Source organism: Acomys minous, assembly GCF_964271855.1.
Source record: "Acomys minous genome assembly, chromosome: 9".
In the NCBI taxonomy this organism is placed as follows: Eukaryota; Metazoa; Chordata; class Mammalia; order Rodentia; family Muridae; genus Acomys; species Acomys minous.
This window is the reverse complement of record NC_140490.1, coordinates 9,066,385-9,083,223: the sequence shown is the minus strand read 5'-3', so window position 1 is coordinate 9,083,223 and position 16,839 is coordinate 9,066,385. Positions and strand designations below refer to the sequence as shown.

General features: G+C 50.9%; 1 protein-coding gene across 1 annotated transcript in view; it reads left to right on the top strand.

Annotated features, from left to right (window-relative positions):
- ZCCHC24 (zinc finger CCHC-type containing 24) overlaps positions 1 to 13,550 on the top strand; it is a 53,803-nt gene extending 40,253 nt beyond the window's left edge. Inside the window, exons 3-4 of the mRNA XM_084795406.1 lie at positions 5,890 to 6,054; positions 9,853 to 13,550. Of these exons, the coding sequence (XP_084651532.1) occupies positions 5,890 to 6,054; positions 9,853 to 9,966 (279 nt within the window). The 3' untranslated portion in view covers positions 9,967 to 13,550. The remainder of the gene's footprint in view (positions 1 to 5,889; positions 6,055 to 9,852) is intronic.
- Positions 13,551 to 16,839: the final 3,289 nt, after the last annotated feature.

The following is a 16,839-nucleotide window of genomic DNA, read 5'->3' as shown; positions in this document are numbered from 1 at the left end:
TAATCCTGACTAGGACCCCATGTTTTGCTCCAAATGGGCTGGGATGAATTTAACCCACCCCCTTCTGTCACTTGCCCTAGATGTGGCAGGCAAGCTCCACAGGTCTTGAGGGCTCTCTGAGCAGGAAGAGGTCTGCAGAACCAGACTCCAGAGCCAGCCTGCTGGGGACAGGCCCCAAGTCCCCCCATTAGCTAAGGAAAATCTCAGAGCCAACTGTGGCAAGGATGTGTGTGTGTGTGTGTGTGTGTGTGTGTGTGTGTGTGTGTGCACATGTACATATGACTTCATGTGTGCATTGTGGTGTGCATGTATGTGGAAATCAGAGGACAAGTCAGGCATCATCCACCTTTCTTTTGAGATATGCTGCCTTTAATTGGACTAGAACTTCACCCAGTACACCAGAGTGCCAGAGCCTCCAGGGCTCTGCCTGTCTCTGCCTGTCATCTCACCATTGCTGGGATGACCAGCATGTACTACCACACCAGACTAACTAACATGGGTTCTGGAGGGCAGACTTAGGTTTGTGTGCTTACAGAGCAGGCATTTTATCAGTGAAGCCACCTCCCAGCTCCATCCCCTCGCCCCTTCAACATCATAGGCAGACTCACCTTTGGAAACAGAGCATATGCATATGGTACCTTATTTCGGGATGACAGAACCAAAGGTGCTATGGCACAGGCTACCCAGAGCTGGGGTCCTGGGTGCTGGATGGCAGTGAAGAAACTGGCCTTAGAAGGATTCAGAAATCCTGCCAACTGGATTCCCAAAAAGCTCAGCCTGAGACAAACCCTCTTGTCCCAAGTGAGTAGACCAGGTCATGACTGTGGGGGGAGGGGGTCATCTCTCACAGCATGGCCTTTCTCTGCCCTTCCCAGTGCTCATGCTGCTGAACCTGCCCCTGAGACATCACCGTTGCTAGCAAGTCCAGTGATACCAAGCAGGGGACCCAAAACTCAGGACTGTGTCATGCTTGCTTTCCAAGTTTTGATTTTCACACTGAGAACACCTCTCCCTTGTTATTATAACTCTAGTTAGCCATCACCCATTGGTGTGAGTGGCTTCTGGGGAGAAAAACATCAAGTGCACAGTTAATAGAAATCAGTATATTACACATCCATACTACTTCACATTAGGAAATAGTGATGCCAATAATCCTATTTTACCTTGTGTGCCAGGTACTGTTCTCAGGGTTTACCTGTGTCACCTCACTTGGTGCTCAGAATACTCTTTTTGTAATTTTTTTTTATTTCATTAATTTATTCAGATTACAACTCAATTGTTATCCCATCACTTGTGTCCTCCTGTTCCTTCCTCCCTCCCTCTTTCACCCTATTCCCCTCCCCTAGGTCTATGACTGAGGGGGACCTCCTCCCTATGTGCTCATAGGCTGTCATGTCTCATCTTGGTAGCCTGCTTATTCTTTCTTTGAGTGCCACCAGGCCTCCCCACCAAGGGAAGTGGTCAAATATGGGGCACCAGAGTTCATGTCAGAGCCAGCCCCTGCTCTCCACATAACTGTGGAGAATGTTCTATCCATTGCCTAGATCAGAGTAGGGGTTTGATGTTTACTACTTGTATTGTCCTTGGTTAGTGTAATAGTTTGAGCAGACCCCCCTGGGCCCTGATCCACCCTTCACGATGTTCTTCTAGTATGTTTCTAGGACCCTATGGATCCTTCTATTTTGCCATCTCCTATATTTCTCTTACCTAGAGTCCCAGGGGGATGTCCTCACATCTATCCCAATCTCTTGGTAAGTGAAGACTTTCATGGGACATGCCTTTTGGGCTAGCACCCAATTATAAGTGAGTATATACCATTGAGTCTTTCTGCTTCTGGGTTAACTCACTCAGTATGATCATTTCTAGTCACATTTGTCCACAAATTTCAGGACAGAATACTCTTTTTAAAGTTTTTATTGTAGATATTAATTACTTAGGTGTGTACATAGCATGCAAATGGGGATCAAAGGTCAACTTGTGGGATTCAGTTCTTTCCACCATGTGGGTCCCAAGGTTTGAACTCAGGCCATCAGAGTTAGCAGCAAGTGCCTTTATATGCTGAGCCCTCTCACTGGCTCTAAACACTCTCAGATGGAGTCACTTTCTCTAGCCTTGTCCAAGGTCACAGAGCTGGGATTTGGAGCAGAGTCTGCACCTGACCTCTATACCCTATTTTCTAAGTGGGCAGTCACCCGTTGGGGGTGGGAAGTTACCATGGCAACGATCATCCCTCAGCCCAAGCTTCCTGAACCTGGTAGAGGTTGTCAACATGAAAGTTCTGGGCTGGGGAGATGGCTCAATGGGTAAAGTGCTTGCTGCACAAACTTGATGACCTGAGTTTAATCTCTGGCACCCACAGAAAAATCTGGGTGTGGCGGCACCTGTCTGTAAGACCAGCACAGGGAAGATAGAGACAGGAGGACTGGAGCTTGCTGGACAGCCATCCTAGCCAAATTGGTCAGCCCCTGGTTCAGTGAGAAATTGCCTTTAAAAGAGGGCTAGAGAGATGTCTCAGAGGTTAAGAGCCTTGGCTGTTATTAAAAAGTTTTAGAGTTCAATTCCCAGCAACCAGATGGTGGCTCACAACCATCTATGAGATATGGTATCGTCTTCTGGCATGCAGGCGTACATGCAAGCAGAACATTGTCTACATAATAAATAAGTAAGTAAATAAATAATAATTTTTTTTGAAGTGGAGAGCAATTGAGGAAGGCACTTGTGTTTGACTTCCAGCCTCCACATGCATGTGTAGAGGTAAGCATGTATATCACACACACACATATACACACACCACACACACAGAGTGCACCATACACACATGCACACCACACACACATAGCATAGACACACACATAGACACACACACACACACACACACACACACACACACACACACACGCACGCACGTGCACACCACACATAAGATTCTTCGTCCCTTACACGTTGCCAGATAATCTGGTCCCAGCCAGGTTAGGTACCACACTTAATGATGGCACACAGAACCTTGCTCAGGACTCTCAAAATCAAACCCGTAAGAACCAAGCAGCTGAGATACATGGAAGGAGCTGTGGCAGGAAGAGGTGACTTGGAGAGAGTTGAACGCTGGCTCTGATGGGCAGCTGCTCCTCGGCCTCAGCTGGTGAAAACCCAAGGCTGGTCTGCAGCTGTGGGCAGTCTCTCAGTTTTAAATTCTATGGTAACAAATCCAACTTTTACAAACCAGTTTCCATGTGCACGTGTAGGCTCACAGCAGCTTTCTTTAGGGCAACCCCAACTGAGAAGCAGCCCAGAGTGCCCTGCGGCACGGCATTGGCGTGCAGTGGTTATTGATTGGCAGCAAGAGAGGGTGAAGTATGGACACGCGCCCAAGCATGGCTGAGCCTCAAAAACAGTATGTTAAGTGAAAGAAGCCAGACAGAAGGCTAAATCTAAGCCGGGGAAACCTAGAGTCAGGAAGGAAGTGCATCACATGAGCAGATAAGTAGGAAAGGGAGTAAGTATTAGTGAGTGCACAGTGGCTTTTGGAGGGTAACAAGTATGTCCTAAAATTAGATTTGCTGAGCCAGGCATGGTGGCACACGCCTTTAATCCCAGCACTCATGAGACAGAGACCAGCCTGGTCTACAGAGTGAGCCCAGGACAGCCAGGGCTGCACAGAGAAACCCTGTCTCGAAAAACGAACCCCTCCCCGAAAAAATATTGGATTGTGCTGATGGTTGCACACATCTGAATGTACTAAGAACCATTGAGTTGGTCATTTTCAACGAGTGAGGTTTGTATTGTTTGCATCATGTTTCAATAAAGGCATCAAGCTGTGCAGGAGAGCGCAAGCTTCTTTTATGTATAAAATGCAGTCGCAAATCGATAAGGAAACAGGTAAGGTTGAGAAGATGGTTCGGTGGTAAGAGCATCTGCAGCTGTTTCCGAGGACCAAAGTACAATCCTTATCGTCCTTATCTGGTGGCTCATAGCTGCCTGTAACTCCAGCTCCAGAGGCTCCGACACCCTCTTCTGACTGCAGCAGGCACCTGCATGCACAGTCACAGGCGTGTACACACAATAAACCCCCACAAAAAACAGTCCATGGAATAGGAGCAAACCATTCTTAAATAAATGCCAAAATGCCTCTTGCTCATTATGAAAGACGTCAAACCTCCTCTGAGAGGACCCTCGTGCCTTTTAGACTAGTGATACTGTGGCACTGTGGCCTCCCCTAACGTAGAAAGGTGCGTTCGAGGACCCTCGGGGAACTCCTGTTCTGGGGCTGTAAACTAGGGGTTGAAATGGAAAGATCAAAACTATGAGAGTTCTCTCTTTCTTTGGTTTCCCAGCAGAGGCTTTGTTCTCACCACAAGTTTTTTTTTTTAGCAAGCTCAGAATTTTTTTCTCTTTCTTTATGATATTGGCAGATGTCCCCTTTCTGGGTCCAACTTCTCCTTGGCATATGAGTTTTCCGCTACCCTACTCCTGTGCTCTAGGTCAAGTACTATGTAAAAGGAGGGACACTTGAGCATAATCACAGTAGATGCTACAGTTCCTCTGATAGTGGGCAGGCACTGAAGAGCTAGCGGGCAGGGCGCATATATAGCATGGAGACACAGGGCAGTGAGACCACTGATGTCCCAGGCACGTGGAGAGAGCGCTCATCTTGTTCCTCAGAATTGTGCACAGCTTAAAGCTTACGAGTTGTTTATTTCTGGGACTCTCCAATCAGCTGAACACAGGCAACGACAATCGAGGAAAACACTGCAGCTGCAAATAAATGGGGCGTTAGCTAAAACTCTGCTCCTGGAAAAACAAAAACAAAAAACAAAAAACAAAAAACCAAACAAACCAAACAACAAAAAAATAACTCTGCTCCCGAGACTCTGGAATACAAAGCTGGTGAAGCATTGTGGGAGCGGAGGGGGCAGCAATAGGTGTTATCACTAAGCATAGTGCTCATAACCTTTGCCCCAGAAGTTTCCCTTCTGGAAATTTACTCTACAAATAAACTCCCAGGCATGTAAGCTGACACGTGTGCCAAGCACTCATGGGAGGAGACAGTGAGCTTTCATGAATTCTGCCACCATGCAGCCGTGAAGGAGAATACGGTAGCTACTGGGACCGAAGTGAGAGAAACACCAGGATCAATTGGGTTGGAGATGTAGCTCAGCTGGTAGAGCGCTTGTCCAGCACACACAAGGTCCCGGGTTTGATTCCCAGCACACCCTAAAGCATGTCTAGCGGTGCATGCCTGTACTCCCAGCACGAGTGAGGCGGGGCTGGATACATGAGACCTTGCATTTCAAAAGCAAGCAGCAAGGCCGTGATGAGCCAGGTGTGTTTCCGTCTGGTGAGTGACAGGAGGCCTAGACATAGATGCACAGAATGCGTTTGTCAACATGGAGCTGCCTTTGGGGTGGCATGGGACATAGGGATAACTCAGGGACTTGACAAGAGGCTGTTTTTCTGTCCTTCCAACACTCTGGGAGCTGAGGCAGGAGGTCTGAGTTCAAGACTAGCCTAGAAAAATGACTGCTTCCAGCTAGGGGAGCCCAAGGTTGGAACAGAGGACGGCCAAGGCGATCCTTTCCACTGGGTGTTGGCTTCTGTTCTTGTGTTGTCACATCCCTGGTGGGACAAAGGACCTGTGCCCATCCAGCTGCCCCTGCGGCATCTGAGATAACGAAGTAACTCCTCAGAAGCCCTGCACCCCACTGTCCCTGCCCTGGGATAACTGGGGGGCTCCTACAGGATTCTCATGTGTGCTCTGGAGGCGAACTTCTTGCTTTCTAGATTGGTGACAGAAGGGCTAGCACACGGGGGGGGGGGGGGGGGGCATGATGCAGGCTATGAGAGCTAAAGGCTGAGGCCTCATTTCCCGGTATTTACTTCCTGTCCTTCCAGGCACGCCCCAAAGGTGAGGGTCTGACGCCGTACCAAGGCAAGAAGCGCTGCTTTGGCGAGTACAAGTGTCCGAAATGCAAGAGAAAATGGATGAGTGGGAACTCCTGGGCCAACATGGGGCAGGAGTGCATTAAGTGCCACATCAACGTGTACCCGCACAAGCAGGTGGGTAGGCGGGGCCTCTGCGTGGGGGCGGAGCTTTTGGGCAGCCTGCAGTGGGTAGGGCGGGGCCGGGGCATAGGGCATTCTCTCGCGCCGACCCCACGCTGTACTGAGAGCTTTAACAGACTCCATAATATGGAACCTGAAGCTGAGGCCTGTGGGTTGGGTAGGCAGAAAGAGTAGGCCTTGGTAGCCTTGGGACAAGGAGGATAGCAGTATCTACAAGTCCCCCAAGTGTCTGGGTTCCAAGAATCTGGGTTGTAGGTCTGGGGAACTCACCTAGGCAGAGAGGCAGAGCCAGCTCACCACTCAAGGCCAGGGACACCCGACACCCAGCAGTGTTCCTGTGTGACCCAGTGTCTGGCACGACGGGCTATTTACTGGGTCTGCCCTGTCTTGCCAAGCCACCCCTTGGTCACTGATGGCTTTCCCTGCCTTCCCTCTGCCATATCGTACCAGCATAGCCAAAATGTAGCCTGCTGGCCTGCTAGCCTGGTTCTGCTCAGAGGACCCCAATCTAGAAGAATCTTTCAAGAGCTTGAAGGCTCCATTCTTCCCACTCACCATCATCCACCTAATACATATCAAGCACCTGATATGTGCATTGGGGAAACTGAAGTACACAAAGGCAATTGGATTTGAACAACCTCCACCCCCCAACACACACACACACACACACACACACACACACACACACACACACACACACACACGCCAAGTTCTGGGTTCCTGGGCCCTTGTGCTTCTCTCTGTGGCTTGGGAATTGGGAGTATGGGCCCCTTGCCCTCCTAGTGAGGCGGTGGAGCCCATCCCCAGGCCCCATGGGGAAGAAGCCCCTCCTCCAAGGCTGACCTGGGCCACCCCATCCCTCTGAGAAGCCCTGCCCCCACTACATCTGTTTCCTGTCAGGTTCCAACTGTGTCTACCCCAGACAACCCAGCCCCCCTCCCGGCAAGAGAAGAAAACACTAATGGTCTTTGCCTCCCTGCTGGGGGCAGGGGCCTGGTGCTCACAGATCATTCCCAGCTGCTGGGAGTTTCCTTCCACAGAGGGGAGTCATCCTGACAGCTCCCCCAGGCTCCTCACTGACAGCCTAAGGCTGCAGGCTGAGCAAGGCTTAGCAGCCAGCCAAGAGCACTGACCAAGGCCAAGGAGAAAAGTAGTTTAAAGGAACCTGGGGCTAGGGCTGACAAGCGTTGGGCAAGAGCATTTCCCAAGGATTCAGCTGATGGTCCTGCCTTTTCAAAACATTACTGATCACATGCAGTATTAAGACTGGCCAATGCATACAAGGTTCCACGTGAGCCAGGGGCCATCTAATCACCCTCTTCACAACAACCCCAGGAGACAGGTTTTTCACTAGGTATGTTTTGTTTTGTTTTGTTTTTTTAAGGAGAAAGTCATGCAAGGAGAGGCTAAATGACTTGCTGACAGATATTATGAAGCGTTTGTGGAGCTCTGTGGTTATAGAATCCTTTAAGATAGTCATTTGGGACTGGAGAGATGGCTCAGAGATTAAAAGCTCTGACTGCTCTTCCAGAGGTCCTGAGTTCAATTCCCAGCAACCACATGGTGGCTCACAACCATCTGTAATATATCTAGTGCCCTCTTTTGGCCTGCAGGTGTACATGCAGGCAGAGCTCTGTATATATAATAATAAATAAATCTATTTTTAAAACTCTTTTTAAAAAAGTAGCTTAAGACAGTCATTTACTCTAGTATACACATGCATGTACACATACACACACATAGACACACACATATACACATGTGTGCACTCACACGCTCACAAATACACAGAATACATGCAACACACACACACACACACACACACATACACACACACACACACACACACACACACACACACAGCTAAACCAAAAAAGATAGCATCTGTCATGAACCCCTAACCCAAGCTGCAGAAAGGTAGGCTGAAGCGCAGCCAAGGGGTAGCGGCTGTCTAACTTGTGATACTATGCGCTGTGGACATACTGTGGAGGTGTGGGCAGAACAGTTTTCCAGAACATTCTCCAAGCCAACTCTGTTCATTGGCTCTGCCCTCACCAGTGCAAACAACACCATTCTTCTATCTAGTCTTTGTCTTCACTGGGTTTGCTGAGAACAGAAGGGGATGAGATGGTGTCTCGAAGGGGCCAGGTGGCCAGGCCAAGGCCACACAGGCCGAGCTGCCATCCGGGACCTGGTCTGCAGGGAAGTCCTTCCTGCTGTTCCTCTGTCCTGCTGGGATAGAACGGGAGCAGTGAGGCCAGTCCTCTGGAAGGCTCTCAGCTCCAAGGCCAGGCTCTCCTCCTTCCAGGCCATTCCTTTGTAGCTAAAGCTTAAGAGGGCTGAGTTGCATGACACCCCCTTCCAGGGCAGCTAAGTGGTAGAGCCCTGCCTACTGGCAACATAAACCTTCACCTTTTAGAACTCCTCCCCCATTCCATTCCATTTGCCCAACTGTGTCAGCATAGGTCAAGGCCTGGACTAGGTAGAAAAGCGGCCTGCTGATCTTCCTGGGCCCTTTGCTGGTATCCAACGGTCTCTGCTCCAAACCCCATGTCAACCGGTAGTTTTCTGATGCTCTCTGCTTGGCAGATGGCTCCCAGCTGGCCTGCCCTGACCAGCTTCCTCTGAGTCCCTGAGTCTGTGTAGAGGACCCTTCTGAAGACAGGCTAGCATGCTGGGATTGGAGGGAGAGCAGAGTCTTTGTGGCTAACTGAAATACTGTCCACTTTGGAGCCACTCCGCATCACCTCCGTAACGCTTACAGGCCTTTGCTAGCTACTGTGGGTAGGTCAAGGAGTGGGAGCAGGCAGGGAAACCCAAGCCATCTAAAGTACAAAAAAGCTTGATGGCCGGTCAGATGCCTCAGGGGAAGGGCCTTGCTACCAAGCTTGATGACCTGAGTTCAAACCTACATGGTGGAAGAAGAGAACTGACTCCTACAAGTTGCCCTGTGTCCTCCACACTCATGCTGTGCACACATGCACACATGTGAACACACACACACACACACACACACACACACACACCACATATAATGTTTTAGATGGGTGCTTGTGTGTGCCTGATGCTGCCCAGATTACGAACAGCCAGCATCCTTTCAAATATTGCAAATGAGCACCATGACAGCATGCTTTACAGATGGGGAGGGTGTGCGTAAGGGGCACAATAGGCCCGGGAAGTCCCTCCTTTCTCTGGGCCTCAGTTTCCCTGTTTGAAAACAACGAGGCTCTGTTCATGTAGTCACTCAATAAATGCTCAGGAACTGGGCCAAATGCCAGGCTGGGGTTGACCCCTGACCCCACACTGGCTTCATGTTGCCTCCTGTTGCCTCTTAGGCTGAAAATCTGTAGCAATGTCCAGGATAACTGAGTCCCAAGGCCACTGGAGTGATGGGAACAGGTGTGAGCTGAGGTCTCCCTTGCCGGACACTCGTTTCTTCATCTGGCAGATGTCTTTGCGCCCCTGTCCTGCACTGCCTCTGGGCTAGATTTGGGAGCTCTCTGAGCTTCACGGGGTGGGGGGGGTGGGGGGGGTGGGGGGGTGGGGGGTGGGGTGGGGGGGGTGGGAGGGGCAGTTGCTTGAGAGGACCGTGGGTTAAGCAACATATCTGCCCATGGTTCTGGGTCTACGATCCCTGCTGTGGCTCTAGCCAGCCCAGGTATTCCACCCGAGCCTCCTGGACACACATGTCCTTGCAAACAGGCAAAAGGTGGGTGCCAAAGCATTGGCTGAGCTAGCTCTGTAACTGCAGGTTCTCGCCCTGCCCCCCTCCCCTCTCCTCTCCTTCTGCAGAGACCCCTGGAGAAGCCTGATGGCCTGGACGTGTCTGACCAGAGCAAGGAGCACCCACAGCACCTCTGTGAAAAGTGCAAGGTCCTGGGCTACTACTGTCGTCGTGTGCAGTGAACTTGGCCACCACGGCAGCACCCCTCGGCTGCCACCTCCCTGTGCTGCCCCCAAGGGATGAATGTCTCCTCTACCTGAGGAGACTTCACAGGCCTGTGAGCTTAAGCAGAGGAAGCTCATGGCCTTATCTCATGTGCTGACAGAGTGCCTGACATGCCCTGGACAGGGTGCAGAGACAGGAGGCTCTGGGACTCTTCACCATAGGCCTAGGCTCTGTAGGGGGACAGAGGCCAGCAGAGGTCTTGGCGCCCCTGCAGGCTCTCAGTTCCTGAGTGTCTTTGGGGCTGAGAGACCTTGTATCTGCCACAAGTACACTAGGTGAACTGTGACTCCTGAGGCCTGTGAGAAGCCGTCCCTCCCCTCCAAGACCAGCCAGAACCTTGCAGCTTGCCTCCTATGAAAAACCACTTAGGGAAGTCCTGATTTGTTCCCAGTCTGCAGCTACAGTGGGCAGCCACTTGTTCTAGGAGCAGCTGAGGAGTGGTCCTCTGTCCCTGCCCACACTGAGTCCCAAATCTGCCGAGCCCCCGACACCACTGCATTGCCCCTGGTAGCTAAAAACAGCCTTCTTCTGTCAATAAGACTGGCAGGCAGAGGGCGAGGCAGGGGGGGACACTGAACAGTGAACAGTGTTCCAAGACCTCCTAGGAGCATCAGGCATCACCACCTCCCATGACCTCCCCAAGACTGTCCTGTAGATTTGGGCTCAGTCAGATGCTCTCTCTTCACCCTCAGCCTTCCACCCACATCCAGGAAGCCACCCCCACAGAAGCCTGTTCTGGCTTGAAGGATGCAGGCCCTGGTGTTCTGGAGCCACTTTATGCCACCTGGGGCAAGGACAGGTCATCTCTAGCCTCGGTGTCCCCATTGGTTAAGTGACAAAGTGCCACCAGAAAGCCAAGAGGCCCAGTGATCTCTCTGGTGTTCTAGAAGAAAGCTGGCTGCTTCTGGAACACAGACTGTCACGGGGGAGGGTGGGGGAGGGGAGGGGAATGCCCTGCCCACCACACCTCTGATAGCCACTTAGGAGGTCAGGCTGAGTGATGCCAGGCCCTCTCCTGTACCTCTCCTTGCTTGGTCTTCCCATTCACCCCAGAAGATGGAGGATGATCTCCCTCCTCTCTTAGGTCTCCTCAGCCCCTCACACTGGGTGAGCCTAAAATGAGCCACAGAACCTCTCCTTTGGAAACTGGGGGGTAATGATTTCTTACTTCTTAAGGAGGCAGAGAGATCTCCTGGCACATCACATAATCTGGGGTGGGGGCAGGTGTTGTCCTGACCAAGGTCAGCAGTGCACCCCATACCCTGTGACAAACCACAATTCTCTTGTCTTTCTTCTCTTCACCAGCTGCCAAGACTGAGTTGCTTGACTTTACCCCAATACCATGCCTCTATGGAGGAAAAAAAAAAAAGTCAGACCATGAAATAGGCCTGAAATTCAGTGTTTACACATGGTGCCCAGTTGCCCTTTGTTTTTAAATGAAAATGTTTTGTATGACTGAGGAATCACAGTGAAGTGTTAAGCAAGGGTCCAGGGAGTAAGTGGAAGAGATGGGTGTCTGCAGCCAGCTAGCTGCAGGGTAGATTTTGGGAGAACACGCCCTCTGAGCACTTGACAAAGGTGTGTCTGTGGCAGTCCAGACTACTGACTGCCATCCTGCTGCCTTCGAATGGTGGCATGCTGGCCTGCAGGCTGTGAGCACTCTCCAGTCTTGTTGCTGCACTAGAGTTGTCTCGTGCCAAGCTTCCTGTCGCTGGGCTTTTTCTGTCAGGCATCCCCTAAAAAGAATGTTCACAGCAGGGGCCTTGCGCCTGTGTCCCAAATGAGGACAATTTGGGAATAGGTAAACTGAGTCAAAGATGCAAAGAGCTCAGCGACAGTCTTCAGAAAGCCAGGGCAAGTACAAGGTGTGTTATCAGCCTAAAAAGACCGTTCCGGCACTAATGTGCCAGGCCCTCTCACCTCAGGCAGACCCTGCCTGGTTCTGCCTTGCAGTGCTTTGGCTGAACCTGTGATCTTTCTGAGGCTGGTAAAAGATACCACTATCTAGGCTGGGTGCTGGAAGCTTTGATGCTCAGAGGGCCTGGGAGCCCAGCGGACAGGAAAGTGTGTGGTTTTAGTACATTCAAAAGCGACAATCGCTTGCAGTAAGTAGATGTAGCAGTCTAGTGGAGAGAGAATGGTGTTTACCCCACATGAAGTATTCAATAGCTCTACTTGTGAATTTGTATTTATTTTGAGTTATACTTGACACAGAATTCTTTTTTAAAAAATGCTATGTGTGTATTTTGGGAAAAAAGTCATAGGTGTTAACATTTCTGCATGGTTACCAGTTTTTCATATAATACAGAACTTGGTAGCCTCTCCCCCCAAAATTCTTCATAGTGATTTTTGTTTGTATATATTTGAGGGTCTTTTTTAAGAAAAGAAAAATGGGATTGCTTTATATTGTTGAAATTGAAAACAACAAAAAGGCATTTTTTAAACTTTAGTGCTTTTGAAAGTGCAATCCGTATCAAACAGATTTTTAGATGTATTTTGCAAGTCTGGTTGAGCTATAAGAAGATATTTATGGTGAGGACTTTTCCTTTTTTTTTTTTTCTATGCTTTGGTCTGTAAAAAGTATGCAACTGAACTACATTAAGAAGGAAATATTATCTACATAGAATTATTATGTGAAGTTGGTACATAATTCTAACGAGGAAAAAAATCTTTGCAATCCATTAAGCTATGTTTTTTTTTCTATTTTGTTTTCCTTGGATGAAAATATCAGTATTAAGCAACCAGAATATTATTCAAGTGTTTAGAATTATTAATATGCTCTTGTCCTGTATTTATACATTTGTGTGTCTTGGAAGTATTGCATTTTTAAGGGGAGTTATCGTGAACAACATGGTAAAAAGGGAACAGCGATCCTTTGTGCCTACTCCTCAGGTGGACAGGTGGCTTTGCATCTTTGTGTTGCCATCTTGTTATTGCAGTTTTGTTAACTTTTTGGTGGGTGGAGCAGGGAATGGACTAGAGAAGGAGACACATCGGATGAACAGGTCCTTTTTGTCTGCCCGCCCACTGGCCTTGTCAGCAAGACCCAAGGAGGTACAAGAAATCAGCAGGCAGGCTTCCTCCTCGCCCGAGCCCTGCCTCACAGCCTCGTGCTCTTAGAAAGTGGATCTGTCCACCTGAGCCCTCACACCTGCCCTCTAGCACCTAATGGACTTGAATGTACTCTAAACAGAAGTCTAACCGACCTCACTACATTGTACCCAGTGCAACAACTAATACTGCAGTCAGGGGTAGTGCAGTGAGGATCACTATTTGCTCTCACGGCTAGCTTCCCGTACCAACCCCTGCACCCCCATGCGGTGACCCTGTCCATGTCTGTATCTGTTCGTGTGTGTGCATTCAGCTAAAAAGACAAACAGAACCCGGGAGCCCCGCCTGGAGGGTACATGGAGAAGGTTCCTGACTTCCCTGAAGGGCCGGCCTCGGGGTGGCATTCCGTTGTGTGCCTTATTCCTCTCTATACAGCTTGCCTGTGAAAATATAGCCTTTCCGTGCTGTATTAAAAGGACTTTGGAAAGAAGGAGGCTTGTTGAGTTTGTTTACAAGGAGCATGGGGAAAGCTGGGCGTTTTCACAGACAAGGCAGGGGTGGGAAGAACTTGGGGTGGCATTTAGTGCCAAGGCTGGTCACACTGTCTTTGTCCTGCCCCGATCATTGACCTGAGTCCTCCCAAACCCTTTCCCTCATGTGAAAACTCCTTCCAGAGCGAAGGCTCTCCCTAAGTGGGGCCCCAAGTGGGCGAGATTGTCAGCAGATTAAGTCACACTTTAGCTCAGATGCGCTCACTCCCCGCTAACCATATATAGGAGTATCTCCGTCTCAGACTACAGCCCTGGGCTCCGGAGCAGCTGCACATGCTTGAATGTGAGCCCAGGATTGGGGTCCGAGGTACTGGCTATTGCGTGCAAGCAAAGGGAAGGCTCCAGGGGAGAGGGAATGGGGGGGGGGGAACGTTCTTTTTGAGCAAGGGCAGGGCTGGATAGGGCTGTCACAGGTTTGCCTCTGTAGGTGTAAAGCAACACCAGGAGAGACAGCTTGTCCGTCCATGAAGTCACCTGGCCAAGGACCAGTATTGTCCTTCAGTTTTGCTGCTCGCTAGTCACCCCAGAGGCAGCAGTTATAAGAAATTGGTCTGAACATGTCCTTGGATTCTTAAAGACTTCCTGGGTGCACGTGCACCTTGAACATCACTTGGTTTGAGGCGTCCCCTTATGGCCCTGGGGGAGGGGGGGCCTTGGTACTGTCAGTGAGGGGCTAGTGAGGAGGGGCCTCCAACCCCTGGCTGCAGGGGCATCTAGTGCCTGGTTGGAGGCAACTCACCATCTAGGACTACTGCTTCCTGGTGGTCCGGGGGTTGGGGAGGAAAACTGGAAATCCCAGTTCTGAGTTTTAGTATCCAGATGACTAAATTTAAACAGGTCACAGAGCATGTATGTGGACAAGCTCCTGCCTCCAGACTATACATAGCCTCCAGAGGGAGCTGAGAAAACCAGAGGAGAGGAGGGGACAGGACCAGCAAGAGCAGAGACAACTAACTCCAGAAGCAAGGCCCTTGTCCGATTTGGGTTGTAGGGTGAGCCCTGGAAGTCCCCAAGGCCTTTTCTTCAGAGTGACAAGAAGAGGATTTCCACTCATCCTTGGATGTGTAAACGTCAGGCAGGCTGAGGTCGGGTCAGTTTAGCCATGTAGGGAAGTGGAGGGGACCTGACAGTGCAGAGCGAACAAAGGACTGAATGACTCTTGTGTGAGCAACTCCGCAGCTGGTCACTTGCCAACTGCTGGGGCCTCAACTAGCACCTAGAGGGGTGCCCAGCGGAGCATATGCGATGTCTGTCTGAGAGCACCCTATGCTCTGCAGGGCTGCCTTCTAGGCCAGGACTGCCTCCCCCATCACCCATCTCTCTGAGGCGCCACTCCCTCAGCATGCTATGCAGATAAAAGAGGCCAGGGAACATGAGTTCCAACAGCTGCTAGGCAGCAGGACAGGCCTAGGGGAGGTGACCCCTGTCTGCAGCTTAACTAGCAACACTTAGCTCAAGGCAGTATGAGGGAGTGGGAAGGAGAGTGAGCCTTAAACCCAGGACCCCTGTGATTTCTGCTCACTGGGTGCCCAGCCTCCTCCCTATCTGTTCCAGGAATGCCCCGTGCACGTCTGTACGTGAGTGTTTGCAAGTGCACTCAGTGCCCAAGCATGTGTATGTGCATGTGTGCACATGCACGAACATGTGTGTGTGTGTGTGTGTGTGTGTGTGTGTACACGCTTGTGTGTACATGCAGTGGAGGGTGCTTTGTGTTCCATGGAAAGAAAACAAACCCAAAGCAAACACAGGCTGGATTTCGACACTTCCCGAAGCTGTGGAAACCAATAATTCCCCTGGATAGGAAGGATTTCCGGCTGGACTTAATGTTCATGTCCAGAGGCAACAGCCACTAAGGGCCTAGAAGAGAGCAGCAGCCACCAAAGAAGGGGTCTTGGAGGGATGTGAGAAGCCAGCTCAGCTCTAAGGACAAGCTAGGGTGCCCAGAAAGGACAATCCTTCCTGATGTCACACACTGATTGGGCTTGTGGCAGAAGCAGGAGTTGATCCTCTAGTTGTCCCCTCCCTCCCAGGCTCTGGCAGCTATCTGCCATAAAAGGGGGAAATATGCCAGTGGGGCAGGTGGAGAAACTGAGGCTGGAGAGTCCTGATGCCTACAACTGTAGTGGGGTCTCCAATTATCATCAGCTTCTTTGGGGCCAGGCTTGGTACCCCAGAATTGAGCTGGATCCAGCGTAAGATGAGCAGCCAGGACCCACGGGTGTCCAGGTGTCCTGACCCCCAGTTCTTTATGACCTGGAGGCACCAGGGTTGGGCATCCAAGCAGCTACTGGCTGGCCAGAGTGCCTGAGCCTGTCCCCCCTGGCTGGTGGAAGAGAGGCTGAGATGGAGGCGGGGGCGGGGGGTGATGGCTGGGGGTGGGCTTGCTTCTCAGGAGTCAGGCCTTCTGGCTGTTCCCTCAGAGCTCTGGCCGCAGCTAGGAACAGCCTGTCCTGGGCTCAGGGCCCCTTAGCACTTCCCCCTTCATCTATCCTGATGCTGGAGTCCCAGGGGAGGTGTTAGAGGTCTTGGCTCCCATGCTCTACCCTCACTCTCAACCCTCCCCCACTTGTGTGCATAAGCACACAAACTCACACTGCAGGCCAGCTAGCCTCCTGCAGCAGTCTGAGAACCCTTGGGAGGTGGGGGTTGGGGTGCTCTTGGTGGCGGGGCTCTAACTGATGGGGGAGACTACCAGCCAGTATGCCCAAACAAGCCTTCCCCTTCCCCTCCTAACCAATGCTTTCTCTCAGGAGTAAGGAAGCTTTGGAGCATAAGGGAAATGAACTTCCTGTGGACCCAGCTACCTCTGTTCCCACAGGCTGCAAGTCCCTGGGCATCAGTGGAAGATCTGAGATAGGGAGGAAAGCCAGGGCCGGGCCCTGAGCCCAGCGGAGGGAGAAATCTCCTCCACAGTTGAAGGAATCATCTTTGGGGAGCTGTGATGTCATCGGGTTCACATCTACTGGCTACTGGAGTGTCCTAGGTGAAATGAGACAACTCCTTGCCTTGCTATCCGATGCCAGGGAGCTCTGAAAAGAGACTGGCAAACAGATGGCAGTGACTCAGAGCCGGTCTGGTAACAGGTTGGTTGTGCTGCTGTCACCATCTCTGTTGCCATTCCTGGGTCAGAGGTGAACCCAAGGCAAGCCAAGCCAACTAGGTCCAAAGTGGCCAAGGGGCAGGAAGTGAGGTGGGCCAGATACCGGGCTATCCAATTCATACATATCA